Below are 19,238 nucleotides of genomic sequence, written 5' to 3' on the forward strand. Positions count from 1 at the left end.
AACGTGCAATTACATTTAGTGAGGCAAATATGCTCCCGTTCAGCTTTGAACAGATGTTTTGCCTGTTCAGAAGCGACAAGCAGTTTACCCTCAAGTTCGTTGTGCCTTGCACAACATTAATTAACCCGTTAGCTTCTGCTCACTAAGGCAGTGTTTGCCTTATAAATCAATAATGTGCCGATGTCACTCATTTTGCTTCTTGTTGCATGAAGCAGTAGCACCAAATTTCAAAACTAAACACAACTTATAAACCAGTGCAACTTCCATGGGATGTTTTTTCCTCTTCATGAGGCATTTTTGAACATACGACTGTAAACTGCGACTTATCGGAAAATACATTAATTGTCCTTACAGTTTAACAAGTGATTTCAACAAGAGCCTCCATCACAGAACACCTACTCACATGGATTTATAGATCTTAAATGCGATCTTCTATCATGTCCTGTTTAAGTGCCTGACACACTTTAATGTGCTTCCTGTTTTATTGCGTCTACACTTCATAATCATCATTTTCAGATTGGTGTCTTTTGTAAAATACAATTTTACTTTTTGATTTGCTGCCTCTATGGTAATGCACCACACAAAATAAATTAAAACTGTTTTTTTTTTCCTCATTGAGATGATGACTGCAAGTCTATTTTTGATTTTTAATGGCACCCGCTGAGTCTGAAATGAACATATCTCAGGTGAGCAACGTATTCCGCTGCTGATACTCCCCCCAGGGCAGCCCTCCTTACACTTGAGCTGCATTTTCCGTGCACACAAAAAGAGCTCACTTTGAACTGTGTTCTCACATCATCGTCTTCAGTTAGTCATGCACCATCTCTTGCGTTTCATCGCTGCATCTGTCTGTTTCTCAATGTTTTTTTGCAAGGCAAACACTTCCATCTTTGTTATGGGTGACTCTTTAATGTTGTCAGCAACATTAAAGGATTCCCCTGAATGCACGTATACTTACACCAGAACTATCAAACACCCTCAGGTTTTTTTTTTTAATCCTCCCAAAAATGGAGATATGTCATATTCTTGCTGCTTTCTGAAGAGCGTCACAACTCATCTGCAGAGGCGTGGTGGTGAACACAAACTCCCCTCATCTATATTTGAGGTAATTCAATCAATGTTAAAGTAGTAGGGGAGATTTCTACGAGGAACTCTGCAGGTTTTTCCTCCACACAGCCTGTACACCTGCCCCTTCTCTCCATGCCTCCTCCATCTTTATCAAAGTCCCATCCATCAAACGGCGAGAGCGGGAGAGAGCGAGGTGCTGGTGCTAGCAGGGGGAGTGGGTAATGAGACTTTCTTTTCATGCAACCTCAAAAGCAGACATGCATATTTCACGCTGGCACCTACACACTGAAGAACGTCGAGGGAAACAGGCACACGACATACTGCCATAACCCGCTTTAAAACGGGCAAAAACGACCAGCTTCTCCACGTTTGGGGGCGGCAGCATGAGTGTGTGAAAGCTAGAAAACACACCAACACTGACGATGTTTCACTACAGTTGAAATGAAACCATCAAAATGTGCATACAGATTGTTTGCTTTGTTCCAAGGGCTTTAATATGAATATCGCATAAACCATTTAGGAATTACAACCATTTTGTATTCACAGCGCCTCGGTTTTGACAGGTTATACGTAATTGGATGAAGTAAATGGAAAGATTATTCATCACGTTACCTGCTAGTTTTCTTTGTACATGCCTGGGAATGAATATTTGAACATTTAAGATAACTGAATATGTCCTGGAATTCACTTCTATGCGCTGGTGCTGCATATAACCACGTTAACTACAAAACATAGATACCACCGGGCTCGGTTTCATAAAGCAGTCTAATCTTGTTTAGTTGAATAAACTCAGTTAGTTGACTATTTTGACGTTAGATGTTGCACAAAGTGCTTAGTCAGCTAAAATTTCCCGTTACCCAAGTAAAGTTTTTAGCCTGGTACAGAGGAGGCTAATCTTATTTTCGTCAATAAAACTTTAATGTCTTACCTCAAAAAATGGTGGTTATGTACCACCACTTGACAGTTCACTCATGAGCACCCCTATGTCGCTCGTATTCCTTCAAAAGGAGAGCATCCTCTGCTTTTGGTCATAGTTCCAACAGACGACTGTCATAATGTTTGTGACAGTTCTCACATTAGCCACCGGGTGTCGCTGTTACGCTGAACAACATGTGCACAAAAGGCTTGATGGAAGTGTGGAAGAAGAAACTGAAGAGTGAAATTGCTAGGCTAAGAGCTAAATACGTCATTCTGCTGTTTGTATGGGTCCGTAAATGTTAATAAAGCCAGTTAACGAAACAAAGGCTGGATAGTTCATGACAACGACCAACCCAGAAGTAAACAAAACTGTCACGCGTTGGAGCCGTCTTTTGGCAACGGCACGCATGACGCCATTATGCCTGTGAAAACCGTCGACTAAGGTAAGACGGCTAATCTACAAGTTTAGTTGTCGATGTGAAACGGTGATTAGACGGATAACGTTGGGCAACTAACTGTAGTCAACTAAGTAAGTTTAATAGAATAAAAGATTAGACGGCTTTATGAAACCGGGTGCAAGTCCTCAATGGGACCCACCCAGGCAAACAACTAGTCCATTCTTAGCTATCAAAAGTAAACATATATTTACCACACCCAGGTAAAACGTGTGTGTCCCATGACCTTCCCCAACCCCTGGGGTCCTCAATACTGAGGCAAACACTTGCGGAATCATACCCAGACAAATGCGCCACATGGCCAAAATGTCATGGCTGATGTTCCTTCACGATGCATCTGATACTCCTCAACTGAGTCTCTGCAAAGTATTTGACAGTCATTTCAGTGGGACCACGTGATTTGAAAAGACCAAGTGCCAAAGACATCGAGACATCACCTTAGGTCATCAGCATCCAAATCTCACAACCATACAGTAAGACAGAACACACCAGGACTTTTGGACCTTCATTCTCCAGAAAAGATATTGGCATCAACACACCTCTGTCCAGCAATCTTATGACTCCATAGGATCCAGGTTTTTATCAATCAAGAACCCAGACACATACAAGTCACTCTTTCACCGCATACAGATACATTTCTGAAGGCCAAGTGCAGGAGATCACTCAAAGTCTGGATCCAGAACAATCACATACCCAGACACAATTCCTCACTCAAGTTGCCAAGTACTGCAATCAGAGGGCTAACTGATTCCACAAGGGTTACAGTACTGTCTGTAAAAAAAGAGGTCGACAAACCTCCCCTTGTCATCAAAGGTGCTGGTTTCTACAACCTCATCTAACACCCAGTCCACTGAACAGGACAGGAGACAAAACTCCTCTTTGACAGAAGCAAAAGTTCACTGGGGGAAAGTTTTCCTCTGCTCCGCAGAGAGTAGCTGTGTATCGGCTGGTTATGATGTCCGGCAACTTGTCGGAGGTTTTGTGAATTCAGAGTATATCAGATAGACTGCTCAACTGAATAAAACACAATCAGGGTTCGATTTTAGCGGTTACCCGGGAACCCGTGGCACCCTACTTTGGGGGTGGGCACACAACTCTCTAGACTTGCATTCCTGACTGGAATCCACCTTTTTTATTTGATAACTGTACAGAAATCTATCAAATTTGGACAAAATTTGCACAGAATTCGACTTTCTGAGACCTACACATACACAAAACGTCATCAAAAAATGTTCTTCTCCTCTGCTTGTAACACTTTATTGGCTGCAGCCACTCCGGTGAGCGCGAATCGGCCAATCAGCACCCGTGTATGAAAGGTAGTTTGAAAGCAACTACTTCTGTAGAGACGTTCAAACATGTTGGGTGCGTGGCTGAAAACCGGTAAACTGCGGGCAGAAAATCCGCAAAATGTGGACACGGGGTCAGCTATCGCCAAAAAAAAAAAAAAAAAACGCGCTAGAACAGAAGAGGAAAAGAAGGAGAAAAAGGGAATATGAGAAGATCCGACCGAGAAATTTCAAACAGAGCTGGCAGGAAGAATTTAAATGGCTATTGTATGATGGTGAACAGATGTTCCGCAAGATCTGCAGAGCCGAGTCTGGGAATCTCGACCCCAAGAAAGTTTGTCAGTCAGGGATGGCGAGCAACTATGCCAAGCTTGCTTCAGAATCTGTTTTCTTGGTGGTCTGCCTTGTGCACAGACTGGAAAGTGCATACAAAGAAGCTCTCCGGCCAGTCAAGCTGTATGAGAAACTCATCACACTACTCTCAAGTAAAATATTATTGTATCTATATCTGGTTAACTTTGCAAAACCATTGGATGACATCCCGCAAAGTGTGCAGATGTGTGAAGGAGGCAATATTGTGCTTACAGTGCTGTCATAACGCATTTACATATGTCGAACTTATACACATATGTACAATTAATTAGTAGATTTTTGTCTTATATAAGACTGTAGTCTGTAGATCTTATTGTTGTACTGCACATACAAAAAAAAACACAACATTTTATAGTTATAAAACAAATTACTCCTGTATTTTCAGATTTCTACTCTTATTATCATAAAAGTCCACTTCAGAAATACCAAATGAAACAAATGGTCAATGATCCAAAAACACAAAAATTCCCTCCCATAATTTCACCCCAATTCTGCCCCAGAATGCACCATTTGCATCCTTTTATATCAAAATTTTCTGGGGGGGCATGCTCCTGGCCCCAGACCCCCCCAGCGGTAGGTTTGGCACCGAATTTTTCTGAGGGACACCAAACTTTTCGGATTTTGGTGCCCTTAAGGCACACAACTACACAACTATTTATTCTAAAAGGCAAACCCTGAACACAATGCCACATCCTATCATTAAAAAAACTTATTTCAGAAAGGTTAAAAAAAAATTTCAAATTATAGTCCTGCATATGGCAACAAAAACAGATGACTGAAAAATTCAAGTCACTCTGCCTGTAATCACAATTTGGAGGCAAAATATTGCTTTCTATTCAAGGCGGCAATGCATAATTACTGATAATCAACCTGGCATGATGATTGCATTGTACTGCAAAACAGGTAAAAACTCAACCACTTAAATACCACTTAGGAAATCACTAACAGAACTGCTTCAACATCCCTCTCTCCCTGAAATGAAACAGAATGTCGACTGTCCTTTCATCTCAAATAAATCTCTCCGAGTCCCGCGAGGGCTGCACAGAGACAAACAGTTGAATGATTTGAAGCAGAGGTGATTTTCAGGTGGAAAGCATAACTGTATAAAAGTAGACCTTTGGATCTGATTGCATATGAAAATATGAGAAGTGCTGCGCTTAAATATTTCAATGCTCACTGGTGGCTTTCATTTGACACAAAGAGTTGCGTCGCTGAATGGGGACACGAGGGAGGAAGTGATGGGTTCTAGGAGGTAACAGGAGAGATATAAAAGGGAAGATAAAGTAGTACGCAGTTTGCATAAGATAGAATGTTGAGGCACTGATGCAGACAGTATTTTTACTTCAATCATCTGATCTTATTCCCTCGTCTGTCAGTAGTTAAGGCTGTGACGGGCAGGAAAGAGTTGGCAGTGACACGCCCTCAGTGGGAGTTAATGCTTACGTGGGGAGTACATTTATCCTACAATGGCTATTTTGAGGTACTGGTGTTACAGATACACCTACTGTTACAGTAACACAGGAATATTAAGTCACATCACTTTTCATTCACGTGATCTTTGACTCCATAAGGTCAAACACAAAACCCTGTATAGGTCCTGGGGTCCATTGGCCTACTGCCATGTTCTATTTCCTGGTTTACCGCAGTCCGGCATTAAGGGTCTCCAATTGGTTCAATTGGTTCTGCAGCCAGACTTTTGACACGGAGTAGAAAGTTTGACCACATTACACCCATTTTGGCATTACTGGCTTCCTGCCCCAGTGAGATCAGATTTTAAGGTTCTGCTACTAGTCTATAAAATTATTCACGCACTGGCACCTGCCTACTTAGCTGACTTTCAAGTCCAGACGCAAGACACACTTATTTTCCCCTTTCGTATGGCTAGCATACTGGCATAGTATAGTTCTAGGCTTTTTACTCTTTTAATTCATTTTACTAGTAAATGGAGAGTGCTGCAGCCTCAACTTTACCTAAATTCTGGGTCTTTTAGTGAAGCTTAGAGCTAGTGGCCGGCGCTCACCTTAGTATTTTTTCTGTTTTTCTTGTTGATTAAATCTGGCAAATTATACAGTATTTTCTTGTCTTTCTGAAGCCTGATTCTCTTTTTTCTCTCTGTTTAAGGTGCATCTCCATCTAGAGATGGGAGTTGTATTTGTGCTGGTGACCCTCCTGTCCTGTGCACCAACAGCATTTCCTGTATACAGTGGTCCCTCGCTATAACTTGGTTCACCTTTCGCGGCCTCGCAGTTTTGTGGATTTTTTTTTGTGCAATTTTGCATGCTTCTTCTTTTTTAACAGCGCACTGTGTTCTGCGTCCTTATCAGGCGGGCCGGTCGTGGCACCGGTCGGCATCACCGCGATTGCTCTCACTGCCTCCGATGTGCTCACTGAGTCTGCGGGCTCGGTAAGCGCCGCAGCTGGCCACTCACACCGCCCACCTCTCTGATGTGTGGAGCTGCGGACAACTCTGGCAACAGACTTCTGGCAATAGACTTCTTGCGGAAAAATCCGCAGCGCCCGCTGCATGGTCTCGGTAACCGCAGCCGCAGAGCTCCGTGGCCATGACTTGGATTCTTTGTGGGTCCCACATCCGTACCCCTGGAGGCAGTGAGCGAAGGGAGAGCATGCGCATTGTGTTCTGCATGTGTCTATAATCTTCTCGCCCAGAAGAAAAAAGAGAGTGTTTACACAGGAGAGAAAAGTGAGAAAATGTTAATGCCTGTTTGAGAAAAGTGTATAAAGTGTGGAGTGAAGGGTTTTACAGCCTTAAATCATCTATAATAATAGTAAAAAAATAACGCTGACTACTTCGCGGATTTCACCTATTGCGGGTTATTTTTAGAATGTAACTCCCGCGATAAACGAGGGACCACTGTATTCGTCCGTGAATTGTTCTGTAATTTATGTCAGTAGCATGGCCCAAGCAAAGGGTCACCCCTTTGAGTCTGGTCTGCTTGAGGTTTCTTCCTCAGAGGGAGTTTTTCCTTACCACTGTTGCTCTGGGGGTTAGTAAGGTTAGACCTTACTTGTGTGAAGCACCTTGAGGCAACTCTGTTGTGATTTGGCGCTATATAAAAATGAAAAAATAAATTGAAAAATTTGTTCTGGTGCTTATCCCCAGATACCGTAGCGTCAAATGGCTGAGAGTCTACAACTACCTGTATGAAATACCCATCTGACACGTTACCTCCCCTGAAAAGGCCAGAAACCATTTAGAGCTGAGTGTTGAGCTTAGAGCTCTCCTGTGGAACCAGCTCCCAATTCAGATCAGGGAGACACACACCCTCTCTACTTTTAAGATTAGGCTTAAAACTTAAAACTTTCCTTTTTGCTAAAGCTTATAGTTAGGGCTGGATCAGGTGACCCTGAACCATCCCTTAGTTATGCTGCTATAGACTTAGACTGCTGGGGGGTTCCCATGATGCACTGAGTGTTTCTTTCTCTTTTTGCTCTGTATGCACCACTCTGCATTTAATCGTTAGTGATTGATCTCTGCTCTCTTCCACAGCATGTCTTTTTCCTGGTTCTCTCCCTCAGGCCCAACCAGTCCCAGCAGAAGACTGCCCCTCCCTGAGCCTGGTTCTGCTGGAGGTTTCTTCCTGTTAAAAGAGAGTTTTTCCTTCCCACTGTTGCTAAGTGCTTGCTCACAGGGGGTCATTTTGACCGTTGGGGTTTTTACGTAATTATTGTATGGCCTTGCCTTACAATATAAAGCGCCTTGGGGCAACTGTTTGTTGTGATTTGGCGCTATATAAATAAAATTGATTGATTGATTGTTGACTGGTTTGCACGACATATCGTTTCATTACCATCATCATCGCAATGCCATATAGCAGTACGCACAATGTAAATGTAAAGGCAAATTAAGTCAAGCACGTCCCACAGTAGCTTTTTTGTCCCAAAACTCCCAATGTTGTCATTAGAGGTGCACCGATCATTATCGGCCGATCACGCCTTGATCGGTGATCGGCAAAATGCGCCGATCAAAAGGACCGATCACAACAGTGTAGGCAGTAGCGCAGGGAGCACTTGGTCCTGTCATGACATGCTTTCCTCTGTGACGTAAACTCATTTTGACTTCTGATATGAGCTGGACGGACAAGGAGCGCAGTCGCCATCATCTAATGTAGTCCATGTCCATCCAGATCATATCAGAAGTCAAAATGAGTCAAATGGCTCTGAGAGATCTAAATAGACTGCTGTGTAATGAATGGAACCACACTGCCATCTAGTGGATATCCAGTGTGCGTGGGTGTGTATTTGTGAATCAGTAGGCATTTGTTTGTGGATCTGTGGATTTCGCGAAAAGAATGTCTCAGAATTACGTCACAGAGGAAAGCGATGAATGCATGTAATTGGTGATCCACAAATGCTGAAACTCAATTCACAAATACAATTTCCAGTTTTACAAATGTAACTTTTTTTTTTTTTTTACAAATTAAGTTTTATATTTGCAAATACAACATTATTTGCAAAGACCAATTTACAAGTTACAAATATGAAATTTGCATTTGTGGATATCTGAACACATTTGCAAATCAATGATTATTTGTAGATCACCCTGTGTGCATTTACAAATATTAATGAGACAATTTTAACCCCATAGAATGAGGGCTGTATTTTACATTCTCAACGTATTCTCTGTAGGCTGTAACCTGAGCAACATGAAACATGGAAAAAAAAAAGCTTGCTGGTAGAACAAAGTCAGTGTAATAAAACAAAAGTTGGCAGTTTATTCTAGTGTCTTTATTTGAATGCATGTTTTTTGTTTTCATCATTAAGTTTTAATGCAAAAATAGTCCTATACATTAGACCTATATTCCTATATTCGGCCTCCTTTAGCAGTAACGGTACTTGTAATAAGTGTAGCTTATTCATAGCTTTGGAGGCCAGGCTGGGCGAATTGGAGACTCGGCTCCGCACCGTGGAAAATTCTACAGCTAGCCAGGCCCCTGTAGTCGGTGCGGACCAAGGTAGCTTAGCCGCGGTTAGTTACCCCCTGGCAGATCCCGAGCAGCCGGGAAAGCAGGCCGACTGGGTGACTGTGAGGAGGAAGCGTAGTTCTAAACAGAAGCCTCATGTACACCACCAACCCGTTCACATTTCTAACCGTTTTTCCCCACTCGGCGACACACCCGCCGAGGATCAAACTCTGGTTATTGGCGACTCTGTTTTGAGAAATGTGAAGTTAGCGACACCAGCAACCATAGTCAATTGTCTTCCGGGGGCCAGAGCAGGCGACATTGAAGGAAATTTGAAACTGCTGGCTAAGGCTAAGCGTAAATTTGGTAAGATTGTAATTCACGTCGGCAGTAATGACACCCGGTTACGCCAATCGGAGGTCACTAAAATTAACATTAAATCGGTGTGTAACTTTGCAAAAACAATGTCGGACTCTGTAGTTTTCTCTGGGCCCCTCCCCAATCGGACCGGGAGTGACATGTTTAGCCGCATGTTCTCCTTGAATTGCTGGCTGTCTGAGTGGTGTCCAAAAAATGAGGTGGGCTTCATAGATAATTGGCAAAGCTTCTGGGGAAAACCTGGTCTTGTTAGGAGAGACGGCATCCATCCCACTTTGGATGGAGCGGCTCTCATTTCTAGAAATCTGGCCAATTTTCTTAAATCCTCCAAACCGTGACTATCCAGGGTTGGGACCAGGAAGCAGAGTTGTAGTCTTACACACCTCTCTGCAGCTTCTCTCCCCCTGCCATCCCCTCATTACCCCATCCCCGTAGAGACGGTGTCTGCTCCCAGACCACCAATAACCAGCAAAAATCTATTTAAGCATAAAAATTCAAAAAGAAAAAATAATATAGCACCTTCAACTGCACTACAGACTAAAACAGTTAAATGTGGTCTATTAAACATTAGGTCTCTCTCTTCTAAGTCCCTGTTTGTAAATGATATAATAATTGATCAACATATTGATTTATTCTGCCTTACAGAAACCTGGTTACAGCAGGATGAATATGTTAGTTTAAATGAGTCAACACCCCCGAGTCACACTAACTGTCAGAATGCTCGTAGCACGGGCCGGGGCGGAGGATTAGCAGCAATCTTCCATTCCAGCTTATTAATTAATCAAAAACCCAGACAGAGCTTTAATTCATTTGAAAGCTTGACTCTTAGTCTTGTCCATCCAAATTGGAAGTCCCAAAAACCAGTTTTATTTGTTATTGTCTATCGTCCACCTGGTCGTTACTGTGAGTTTCTCTGCGAATTTTCAGACCTTTTGTCTGACTTAGTGCTTAGCTCAGATAAGATAATTATAGTGGGCGATTTTAACATCCACATAGATGCTGAGAATGACAGCCTCAACACTGCATTTAATCTATTATTAGACTCTATTGGCTTTGCTCAAAAGGTAAGTGAGTCCACCCACCACTTTAATCATATCTTAGATCTTGTTCTGACTTATGGTATGGAAATAGAAGACTTAACAGTATTCCCTGAAAACTCCCTTCTGTCTGATCATTTCTTAATAACATTTACATTTACTCTGATGGACTACCCAGCAGTGGGGAATAAGTTTCATTACACTAGAAGTCTTTCAGAAAGCGCTGTAACTAGATTTAAGGATATGATTCCTTCTTTATGTTCTCTAATGCCATATACCAACACAGTGCAGAGTAGCTACCTAAACTCTGTAAGTGAGATAGAGTATCTCGTCAATAGTTTTACATCCTCATTGAAGACAACTTTGGATGCTGTAGCTCCTCTGAAAAAGAGAGCTTTAAATCAGAAGTGCCTGACTCCGTGGTATAACAAACTCGTAGCTTAAAGCAGATAACCCGTAAGTTGGAGAGGAAATGGCGTCTCACTAATTTAGAAGATCTTCACTTAGCCTGGAAAAAGAGTCTGTTGCTCTATAAAAAAGCCCTCCGTAAAGCTAGGACATCTTTCTACTCATCACTAATTGAAGAAAATAAGAACAACCCCAGGTTTCTTTTCAGCACTGTAGCCAGGCTGACAAAGAGTCAGAGCTCTACTGAGCTGAGTATTCCATTAACTTTAACTAGTAATGACTTCATGACTTTCTTTGCTAACAAAATTTTAACTATTAGAGAAAAAATTACTCATAACCATCCCAAAAACGTATCGTTATCTTTGGCTGCTTTCAGTGATGCCGGTATTTGGTTAGACTCTTTCTCTCCGATTGTTCTGTCTGAGTTATTTTCATTAGTTACTTCTTCCAAACCATCAACATGTTTATTAGACCCCATTCCTACCAGGCTGCTCAAGGAAGCCCTACCATTATTTAATGCTTCGATCTTAAATATGATCAATCTATCTTTGTTAGTGGCTATGTACCACAGGCTTTTAAGGTGGCAGTAATTAAACCATTACTTAAAAAGCCATCACTTGACTCAGCTATCTTAACTAATTATAGGCCAATCTCCAACCTTCCTTTTCTCTCAAAAATTCTTGAAAGGGTAGTTGTAAAACAGCTAACTGATCATCTGCAGAGGAATGGTCTATTTGAAGAGTTTCAGTCAGGTTTTAGAATTCATCATAGTACAGAAACAGCATTAGTGAAGGTTACAAATTATCTTCTTATGGCCTCAGACAGTGGACTCATCTCTGTGCTTGTTCTGTTAGACCTCAGTGCTGCTTTTGATACTGTTGACCATAAAATTTTATTACAGAGATTAGAGCATGCCATAGGTATTAAAGGCACTGCGCTGCGGTGGTTTGAATCATATTTGTCTAATAGATTACAATTTGTTCATGTAAATGGGGAATCTTCTTCACAGACTAAAGTTAATTATGGAGTTCCACAAGGTTCTGTGCTAGGACCAATTTTATTCACTTTATACATGCTTCCCTTAGGCAGTATTATTAGACGGTATTGCTTAAATTTTCATTGTTACGCAGATGATACCCAGCTTTATCTATCCATGAAGCCAGAGGACACACACCAATTAGCTAAACTGCAGGATTGTCTTACAGACATAAAGACATGGATGACCTCTAATTTCCTGCTTTTAAACTCAGATAAAACTGAAGTTATTGTACTTGGCCCCACAAATCTTAGAAACATGGTGTCTAACCAGATCCTTACTCTGGATGGCATTACCCTGACCTCTAGTAATACTGTGAGAAATCTTGGAGTCATTTTTGATCAGGATATGTCATTCAAAGCGCATATTAAACAAATATGTAGGACTGCTTTTTTGCATTTACGCAATATCTCTAAAATCAGAAAGGTCTCAGAGTGATGCTGAAAAACTAATTCATGCATTTATTTCCTCTAGGCTGGACTATTGTAATTCATTATTATCAGGTTGTCCTAAAAGTTCCCTAAAAAGCCTTCAGTTAATTCAAAATGCTGCAGCTAGAGTACTAATGGGGACTAGAAGGAGAGAGCATATCTCACCCATATTGGCCTCTCTTCATTGGCTTCCTGTTAATTCTAGAATAGAATTTAAAATTCTTCTTCTTACTTATAAGGTTTTGAATAATCAGGTCCCATCTTATCTTAGGGACCTCTTAGTACCATATCACCCCAATAGAGTGCTTCGCTCTCAGACTGCAGGCTTACTTGTAGTTCCTAGGGTTTGTAAGAGTAGAATGGGAGGCAGAGCCTTCAGCTTTCAGGCTCCTCTCCTATGGAACCAGCTCCCGATTCAGATCAGGGAGACAGACACCCTCTCTACTTTTAAGATTAGGCTTAAAACTTTCCTTTTTGCTAAAGCTTATAGTTAGGGCTGGATCAGGTGACCCTGAACCATCCCTTAGTTATGCTGCTATAGATGTAGACTGCTGGGGGGTTCCCATGATGCACTGTTTCTTTCTCTTTTTGCTCTGTATGCACCACTCTGCATTTAATCATTAGTGATCGATCTCTGCTCCCCTCCACAGCATGTCTTTTTCCTGGTTCTCTCCCTCAACCCCAACCAGTCCCAGCAGAAGACTGCCCCTCCCTGAGCCTGGTTCTGCTGGAGGTTTCTTCCTGTTAAAAGGGAGTTTTTCCTTCCCACTGTAGCCAAGTGCTTGCTCACAGGGGGTCGTTTTGACCGTTGGGGTTTTACATAATTATTGTATGGCCTTGCCTTACAATATAAAGCGCCTTGGGGCAACTGTTTGTTGTGATTTGGCGCTATATAAAAAATTGATTGATTGATTGATTGATTGATTTTGGGCATGATCCAAATATGTACTTGATCGGTATCGGCAGATCAAAATTTCAGTGATCGGCGCACCTCTAGTTGTCATCTTCCATGAGTAGTCCACAAGTGAGTTCTGTCTAACAACCCATATTTTAGGGTTCTTGGAAACCCCAAGGTGTTTTGTTGTTTTTTTCGGCTTGTGAGATAACCACGGCAATCACAAATTGTCGATGCCCATCTGTGCTCGTCCTGAGGAGGTTAGCTTGGCTTTGGGCAGAATAAGTCCTACATATCTCCAGATTTCGTAGCGTCAACCAGATAAGAGTCAACAACTCCCACTGGACTGGACGCCAGTCAGGTGCAGGTTACTTCGCCAGTTCAGCCCAGTATCCATTTACAGCTGGGTGGACTGAGACAATAAAGATTAACTGTGTCAAGTAAAGTAGCATGAGTTGGATTCAATCCCAGGTCAACTCTTCATCCACTCAGCTACCGGCTCTTTGGGCCGAGCTGTGCTGAAAATGAGCAAAACAGGAGGAATGCACAAAAATTGCTGCTAAAACAAAATGAAACTTCAGCTGTGTGGAACGGGTTCGTGTACAGAGAGAAGACGCTGTTGATCAAAAACAACTAATTTGTTGACATTTCTTTGCAGTCATTTAACATTCGTTTGCTGTATTTTCTGTGCAGAAGTACACCACCCGCCTCCCGCTACAAAATCACCCTAATCATTGTAGAATGAGTCATTTATTCCAAACAGAGCTATTCCAGCACTATTCCAACTATGCCAGTACTGAAACAACATGTCAAAGGAGACGTGCAGCAAAGTATAATACAGTGTACTACGGTTAAAGTGCACAAGATTATATGGCATCTAAATCACATACCTGTCACACTGGCTTGTGCACATCCTGTTAGATCACTAACTTAAGAATAGGTTTTATAAACTTCCTGTGCAAAGACTCCATATAAGTTGTTCATAGTTATATTGTGGGTGTATAGACGCAGGGGTACCAACTCCTCTCCTCATTATCTTACAGCTCATTATGACACGTTGCTCCTGGTATATTCAGTTCGCTGCTTCTCAGGCTAGTGGTTTTATGTATGACACATCCTCCTACAAGAACTGTGATAATATCAACTTAACGCCACAGATCCCAACAGTGTCAAGTTAATTTTCCTCCTTTACTGTACAGAAAAACAGTGCTGATACGCCCACAGGCCTGCTGGAGAAAACTGTTTTTACATGCTTGTGTATTTGACACAAGCATTATTACATTTTAAGTATTTAACGAACCCTGCAATACGACGCAAATTACAATTCTTCAAGAGGTAAGGATATAATGTAATATTAATAAAGTACTGCAACTACGCAACAGCCCCGATAATACTGTACCAAGCCATTACAAGTGTCTTGTTCAGCAGCACTAATTCCAATATAAAACTGATAGAACAATGCAGCTCGTCATCTTTATGGAAAGTGAGCGTCATGTGTTTTGGGCGACCTGCGCGGCTGTACGTACTGTGTGCTTTACAGAGAGTAAAGTAGGGTAAGGGGGAAGACAACAAACCTGAACATTTTGTGACCAAAGACGCAGGGCTAGAGGGGAGGAGCAAAATGTTTGGAGCACAAGGTCCAAGAGGGTTCTGCTTCCTATTTACCCATTTTCTCACGTGCACGTGCATATACGGTACAAGCAATTTAAGGACATAGTTGCAACAGTTCATATAAATGATACAAACATGGTCTGCACACAATGTATTGTTTACCTGAAGATTACTGCATTTCCAGGTGTATGAATCACAGTTTTTTAAGTAAAGCCGGAGAGGTCCTGAGTGTCTGTGCGCATATATATATATATATATATATATATATATATATATATATATATATATATATATATATATATATATATATATCTTTTTTAACTAGTTTGGGAGGCCCTGCGACTTATATACCAAAAATAAATAAATCACATGCATTAATACAAAAACAATTATGACAGTTTACGTAGGACTTTCCAAGGAATCCAAACACTAAACAAAATAAACTCTTAAAATAAAATAATAAGTGCTTATAATAAAAGTACAGTACACCAACAAACAAAAATCCCAAATTAAAGACCTGATAATATAGAAAGAAGGTGCAACTTATATTCTGGTATGACTTATTTATGGGGTTTTCCTCTTCAAGAGGTAATTTTTAACAGGTGCATCATATACTCCAAAAAATATGGTGTGTGTATACACATCATATATATATATATATATATATATATATATATATATATATATATATATATATATATATATATATATATATATATATATATATATATATACACTCAACAAAAATATAAACGCAACACTTTTGGTTTTGCTCCCATTTTGTATGAGATGAACTCAAAGATCTAAAACTTTTTCCACATACACAATATCACCATTTCCCTCAAATATTGTTCACAAACCAGTCGAAATCTGTGATAGTGAGCACTTCTCCTTTGCTGAGATAATCCATCCCACCTCACAGGTGTGCCATACCAAGATGCTGATTAGACACCATGATTAGTGCACAGGTGTGCCTTAGACTGTCCACAATAAAAGGCCACTCTGAAAGGTGCAGTTTTGTTTTACTGGGGGAGGATACCAGTCAGTATCTGGTGTGACCACCATTTGCCTCATGCAGTGCAACACATCTCCTTCGCATCATCCATGAAGAGAACACCTCTCCAACGTGCCAAACGCCAGCGAATGTGAGCATTTGCCCACTCAAGTCGGTTATGACGACGAACTGGAGTCAGGTCGAGACCCCGATGAGGACGCCTAGCATGCAGATGAGCTTCCCTGAGACAGTTTCTGACAGTTTGTGCAGAAATTCTTTGGTTATGCAAACCGATTGTTTCAGCAGCTGTCCGAGTGGCTGGTCTCAGACGATCTTGGAGGTGAACATGCTGGATGTGAAGGTCCTGGGCTGGTGTGGTTACACGTGGTCTGCGGTTGTGAGGCCGGTTGGATGTACTGCCAAATTCTTATGGTAGAGACATGAACATTCAATACACGAGCAACAGCTCTGGTTGACATTCCTGTTGTCAGCATGCCAATTGCACGCTCCCTCAAATCTTGCGACATCTGTGGCATTGTGCTGTGTGATAAAACTGCACCTTTCAGAGTGGCCTTTTATTGTGGGCAGTCTAAGGCACACCTGTGCACTAATCATGGTGTCTAATCAGCATCTTGGTATGGCACACCTGTGAGGTGGGATGGATTATCTCAGCAAAGGAGAAGTGCTCACTATCACAGATTTCGACTGGTTTGTGAACAATATTTGAGGGAAATGGTGATATTGTGTATGTGGAAAAAGTTTTAGATCTTTGAGTTCATCTCATACAAAATGGGAGCAAAACCAAAAGTGTTGCGTTTATATTTTTGTTGAGTGTATATATATATATATATATATATATATATATATATATATATATATATATATATATATAAAACACCATATGTTCGTTATTAATCAGAATTTCCCAGGAATCAAGGAACTAAACAAAAACAAACCATTTTTTTTATACCCACTTATTTGACCTATCCCAGCATTCATAAGGTGTGAGGCGGGGTACACCCTGGTTGGCTTCCAACAACAAATTAATAAATTGCAATATTAAAAGTACTCAGCATTATATTTCACAGAAATGTCTTCACGGTTTTACACATTTGCGTGGGACCAGTCATTTTGTCTCATGGTTAGGGAGATTAAGAATGACCACATCATTCAAACAAACCAATGAAAGACATCAAATTTTATGATATTTGTAAGAGAGCCCCCTTAATTTATCAAACATGCCTTGTTAATGTAAAAAGGCCAGTTCCCACCATATATATAGTTGCCATACTGAGTTTAACAACTATAGTATGAATAGAGTAATAGCCACAGATGTCTCATGTCAACTCGACTCCTATCACCCCAATATTAACCTTTTTGAAACAAGTTACATGCATTTGTTTCTCAGTAATTACCAAACAGCCTGGTGAAGGTACCACCAAGATTTGGCAAAAAGCAGAGAGAAAACCCTGCTGGGAGAGACGGTGTGTGTGCAGCAGGAGGTCTCACCTCTTGGACAGAAGCTTGTTGAAAGAGAGGAATAAGAGGATTAGTTCTCGGTATGTCAATGTGAATCTGCAGAGGGAGAGAAAGAGAAAAAGAGAAACACGGAAGCAACAAGCAGGTTAGCACAGATCTGGCAATTGCAGGCGGTGAGAGAGAAGCAACAGTTAGTGGACTGAAGACCTTGATTGAAGGCAAATCGGGATTTTGGTCATCTGAAATGGGGTTGCAGTGGTCATCTTGAATGCAAGTTTGCATGACAAGTTGTCATTTTGATCGTGTGTGACAAAGCGGTTTTCAAAAAAGCTACATCTACTTGTCCAAATTGAGTATTTACTTGATTAAAATATACACTGAGGGCGCATTAATCTGTATGAGACATTACCACCATTTCAGAGTGTCTCACCCACAGACGAACAATATGACAGGCAGACAGGTTCATCACAAGGGAGCCAGATTGGTGCAGGAGCCAGGCTGACTTAAAATAGACCAGACCAGACTGAGTTACAGCCACAGTTCAATCCGCTCTGTCTGCCTTACCTCTGTCACCTTTGGTTGCTGACCGAAGTACTCCAGAGTCATCCTAGGAATGTCTATGTGGATCTGACAGCAACATGGGAGAGAAAAATGTTAAAGACACCTACACGGGCAGAACGTACCACTACAGAAGTCCCCTTCTTACACCTGCCTTAAAGATTGCCTATAGCAGAACTTACATCTACTAGCATAAGAATTACTCTAATGGTTTAAGGACATGGTAAAGGGGGGAGATACTCCAAATACTTTTATATTATACTAATATTTTGCAATGTGTCTCTTAGAATTGTTATGTTGGGCCAATGGTTCAGCCAACAAATCCATAGTCCCCCAATGTCATGCCATGTCTCCAAACGCCAGTGGAGTTGAGTCAGGAAGGGTATCCAGTGTGAAACTTGTGCCAAATCAATACGCAGATCCACACTGGATCTGCTGTGGCGACTCCCAGTGAAAACAAGGGAGCAGCCAAAGGGACTTACGTCTGTTAGGAAAAATTCAGCTAGTGTTGACTAACTGATATTACAAATACTAATACTCTTCAATGGTGCACCAAAAACCAGGGTAAAACACTTGTGTATGTGTACAGTACAATCAAGAAAACAAGTTACACATTAAACAGTACACCTACAGCAAGAGAAATGGAAATATCTGTTGACAGCAGGTCAACTCGCCATTCAAAGCATAAAATTTCAGGCCCTGGAGACCCCCACCCTGCTTTACGCCAGCAGGACACGGTGGCCCTATGTAATGGTAGAGGAAAACCATGATCAATACATTTAAAATCTATGAGAAGGAACCTTTACAAGGTCCTCCCCGAAGTAGGTCATACAGAGGCTAGGTTACTTCAACAAACGAGGTCGGTTTCCATTTATAACTGGATAGAATACAGATGAAGTGTCTTGTCCAAGGGCGCAGACAAGTAGTGTGTCTTTTATGAAGATACATCATTTATGAAAACTGTAAAACATTTTAAGAAGTCAAATGTGATTTGAGTGGCCACGTAACATACACACTCATGACCTGAATGTTACTAGTAACTAGCAGAAGAATATAAATTGGCACTATGTGTTCTGAGGACGAGTACCTTTCTGTCAATGTCTTAAAGTGTTGTGGTTGTCAAATCCAATCCAGATTTATTTAGAGTACTTAAAAAAAAAACAGCAGAGTTTAACAAATTGTACAACAAATACACAAAGCAATAAAAGTTGGTTGTGATCCAAGTAGATCAATTTATCCCCTTCCAGGAGGCTGATCTAAGAACGCCTCCAAAACAGCTGAATTAAATTTCTCCTGAAGTGAAATAAGTAAAATATTTTTAAATTTGGAAATACAAGTTGTAACACTAACTAAAGACACTAATATCCAGACATACACTGATCTGTTTTGA

At 41.1% G+C, this 19,238-nt stretch overlaps 1 protein-coding gene across 2 annotated transcripts in view; it reads right to left on the reverse strand.

The window, feature by feature from the left end:
• The window catches only part of tbc1d22a (TBC1 domain family, member 22a), a 234,183-nt gene that overhangs the window by 126,661 nt on the left and 88,284 nt on the right, over positions 1–19,238 (reverse strand). The window contains exon 8 of one of the 2 annotated variants that reach the window (XM_034162984.1): positions 17,321–17,386. In XM_034162984.1, the coding sequence (XP_034018875.1) occupies positions 17,321–17,386 (66 nt within the window). Of the gene's footprint in view, positions 1–17,320; positions 17,387–17,854; positions 17,918–19,238 lie in introns of both variants that reach the window. The other variant, XM_034162985.1, reaches the window with a different exon arrangement.

This window comes from Thalassophryne amazonica, chromosome 22 (genome assembly GCF_902500255.1).
Source record: "Thalassophryne amazonica chromosome 22, fThaAma1.1, whole genome shotgun sequence".
NCBI classification, from domain to species: Eukaryota; Metazoa; Chordata; class Actinopteri; order Batrachoidiformes; family Batrachoididae; genus Thalassophryne; species Thalassophryne amazonica.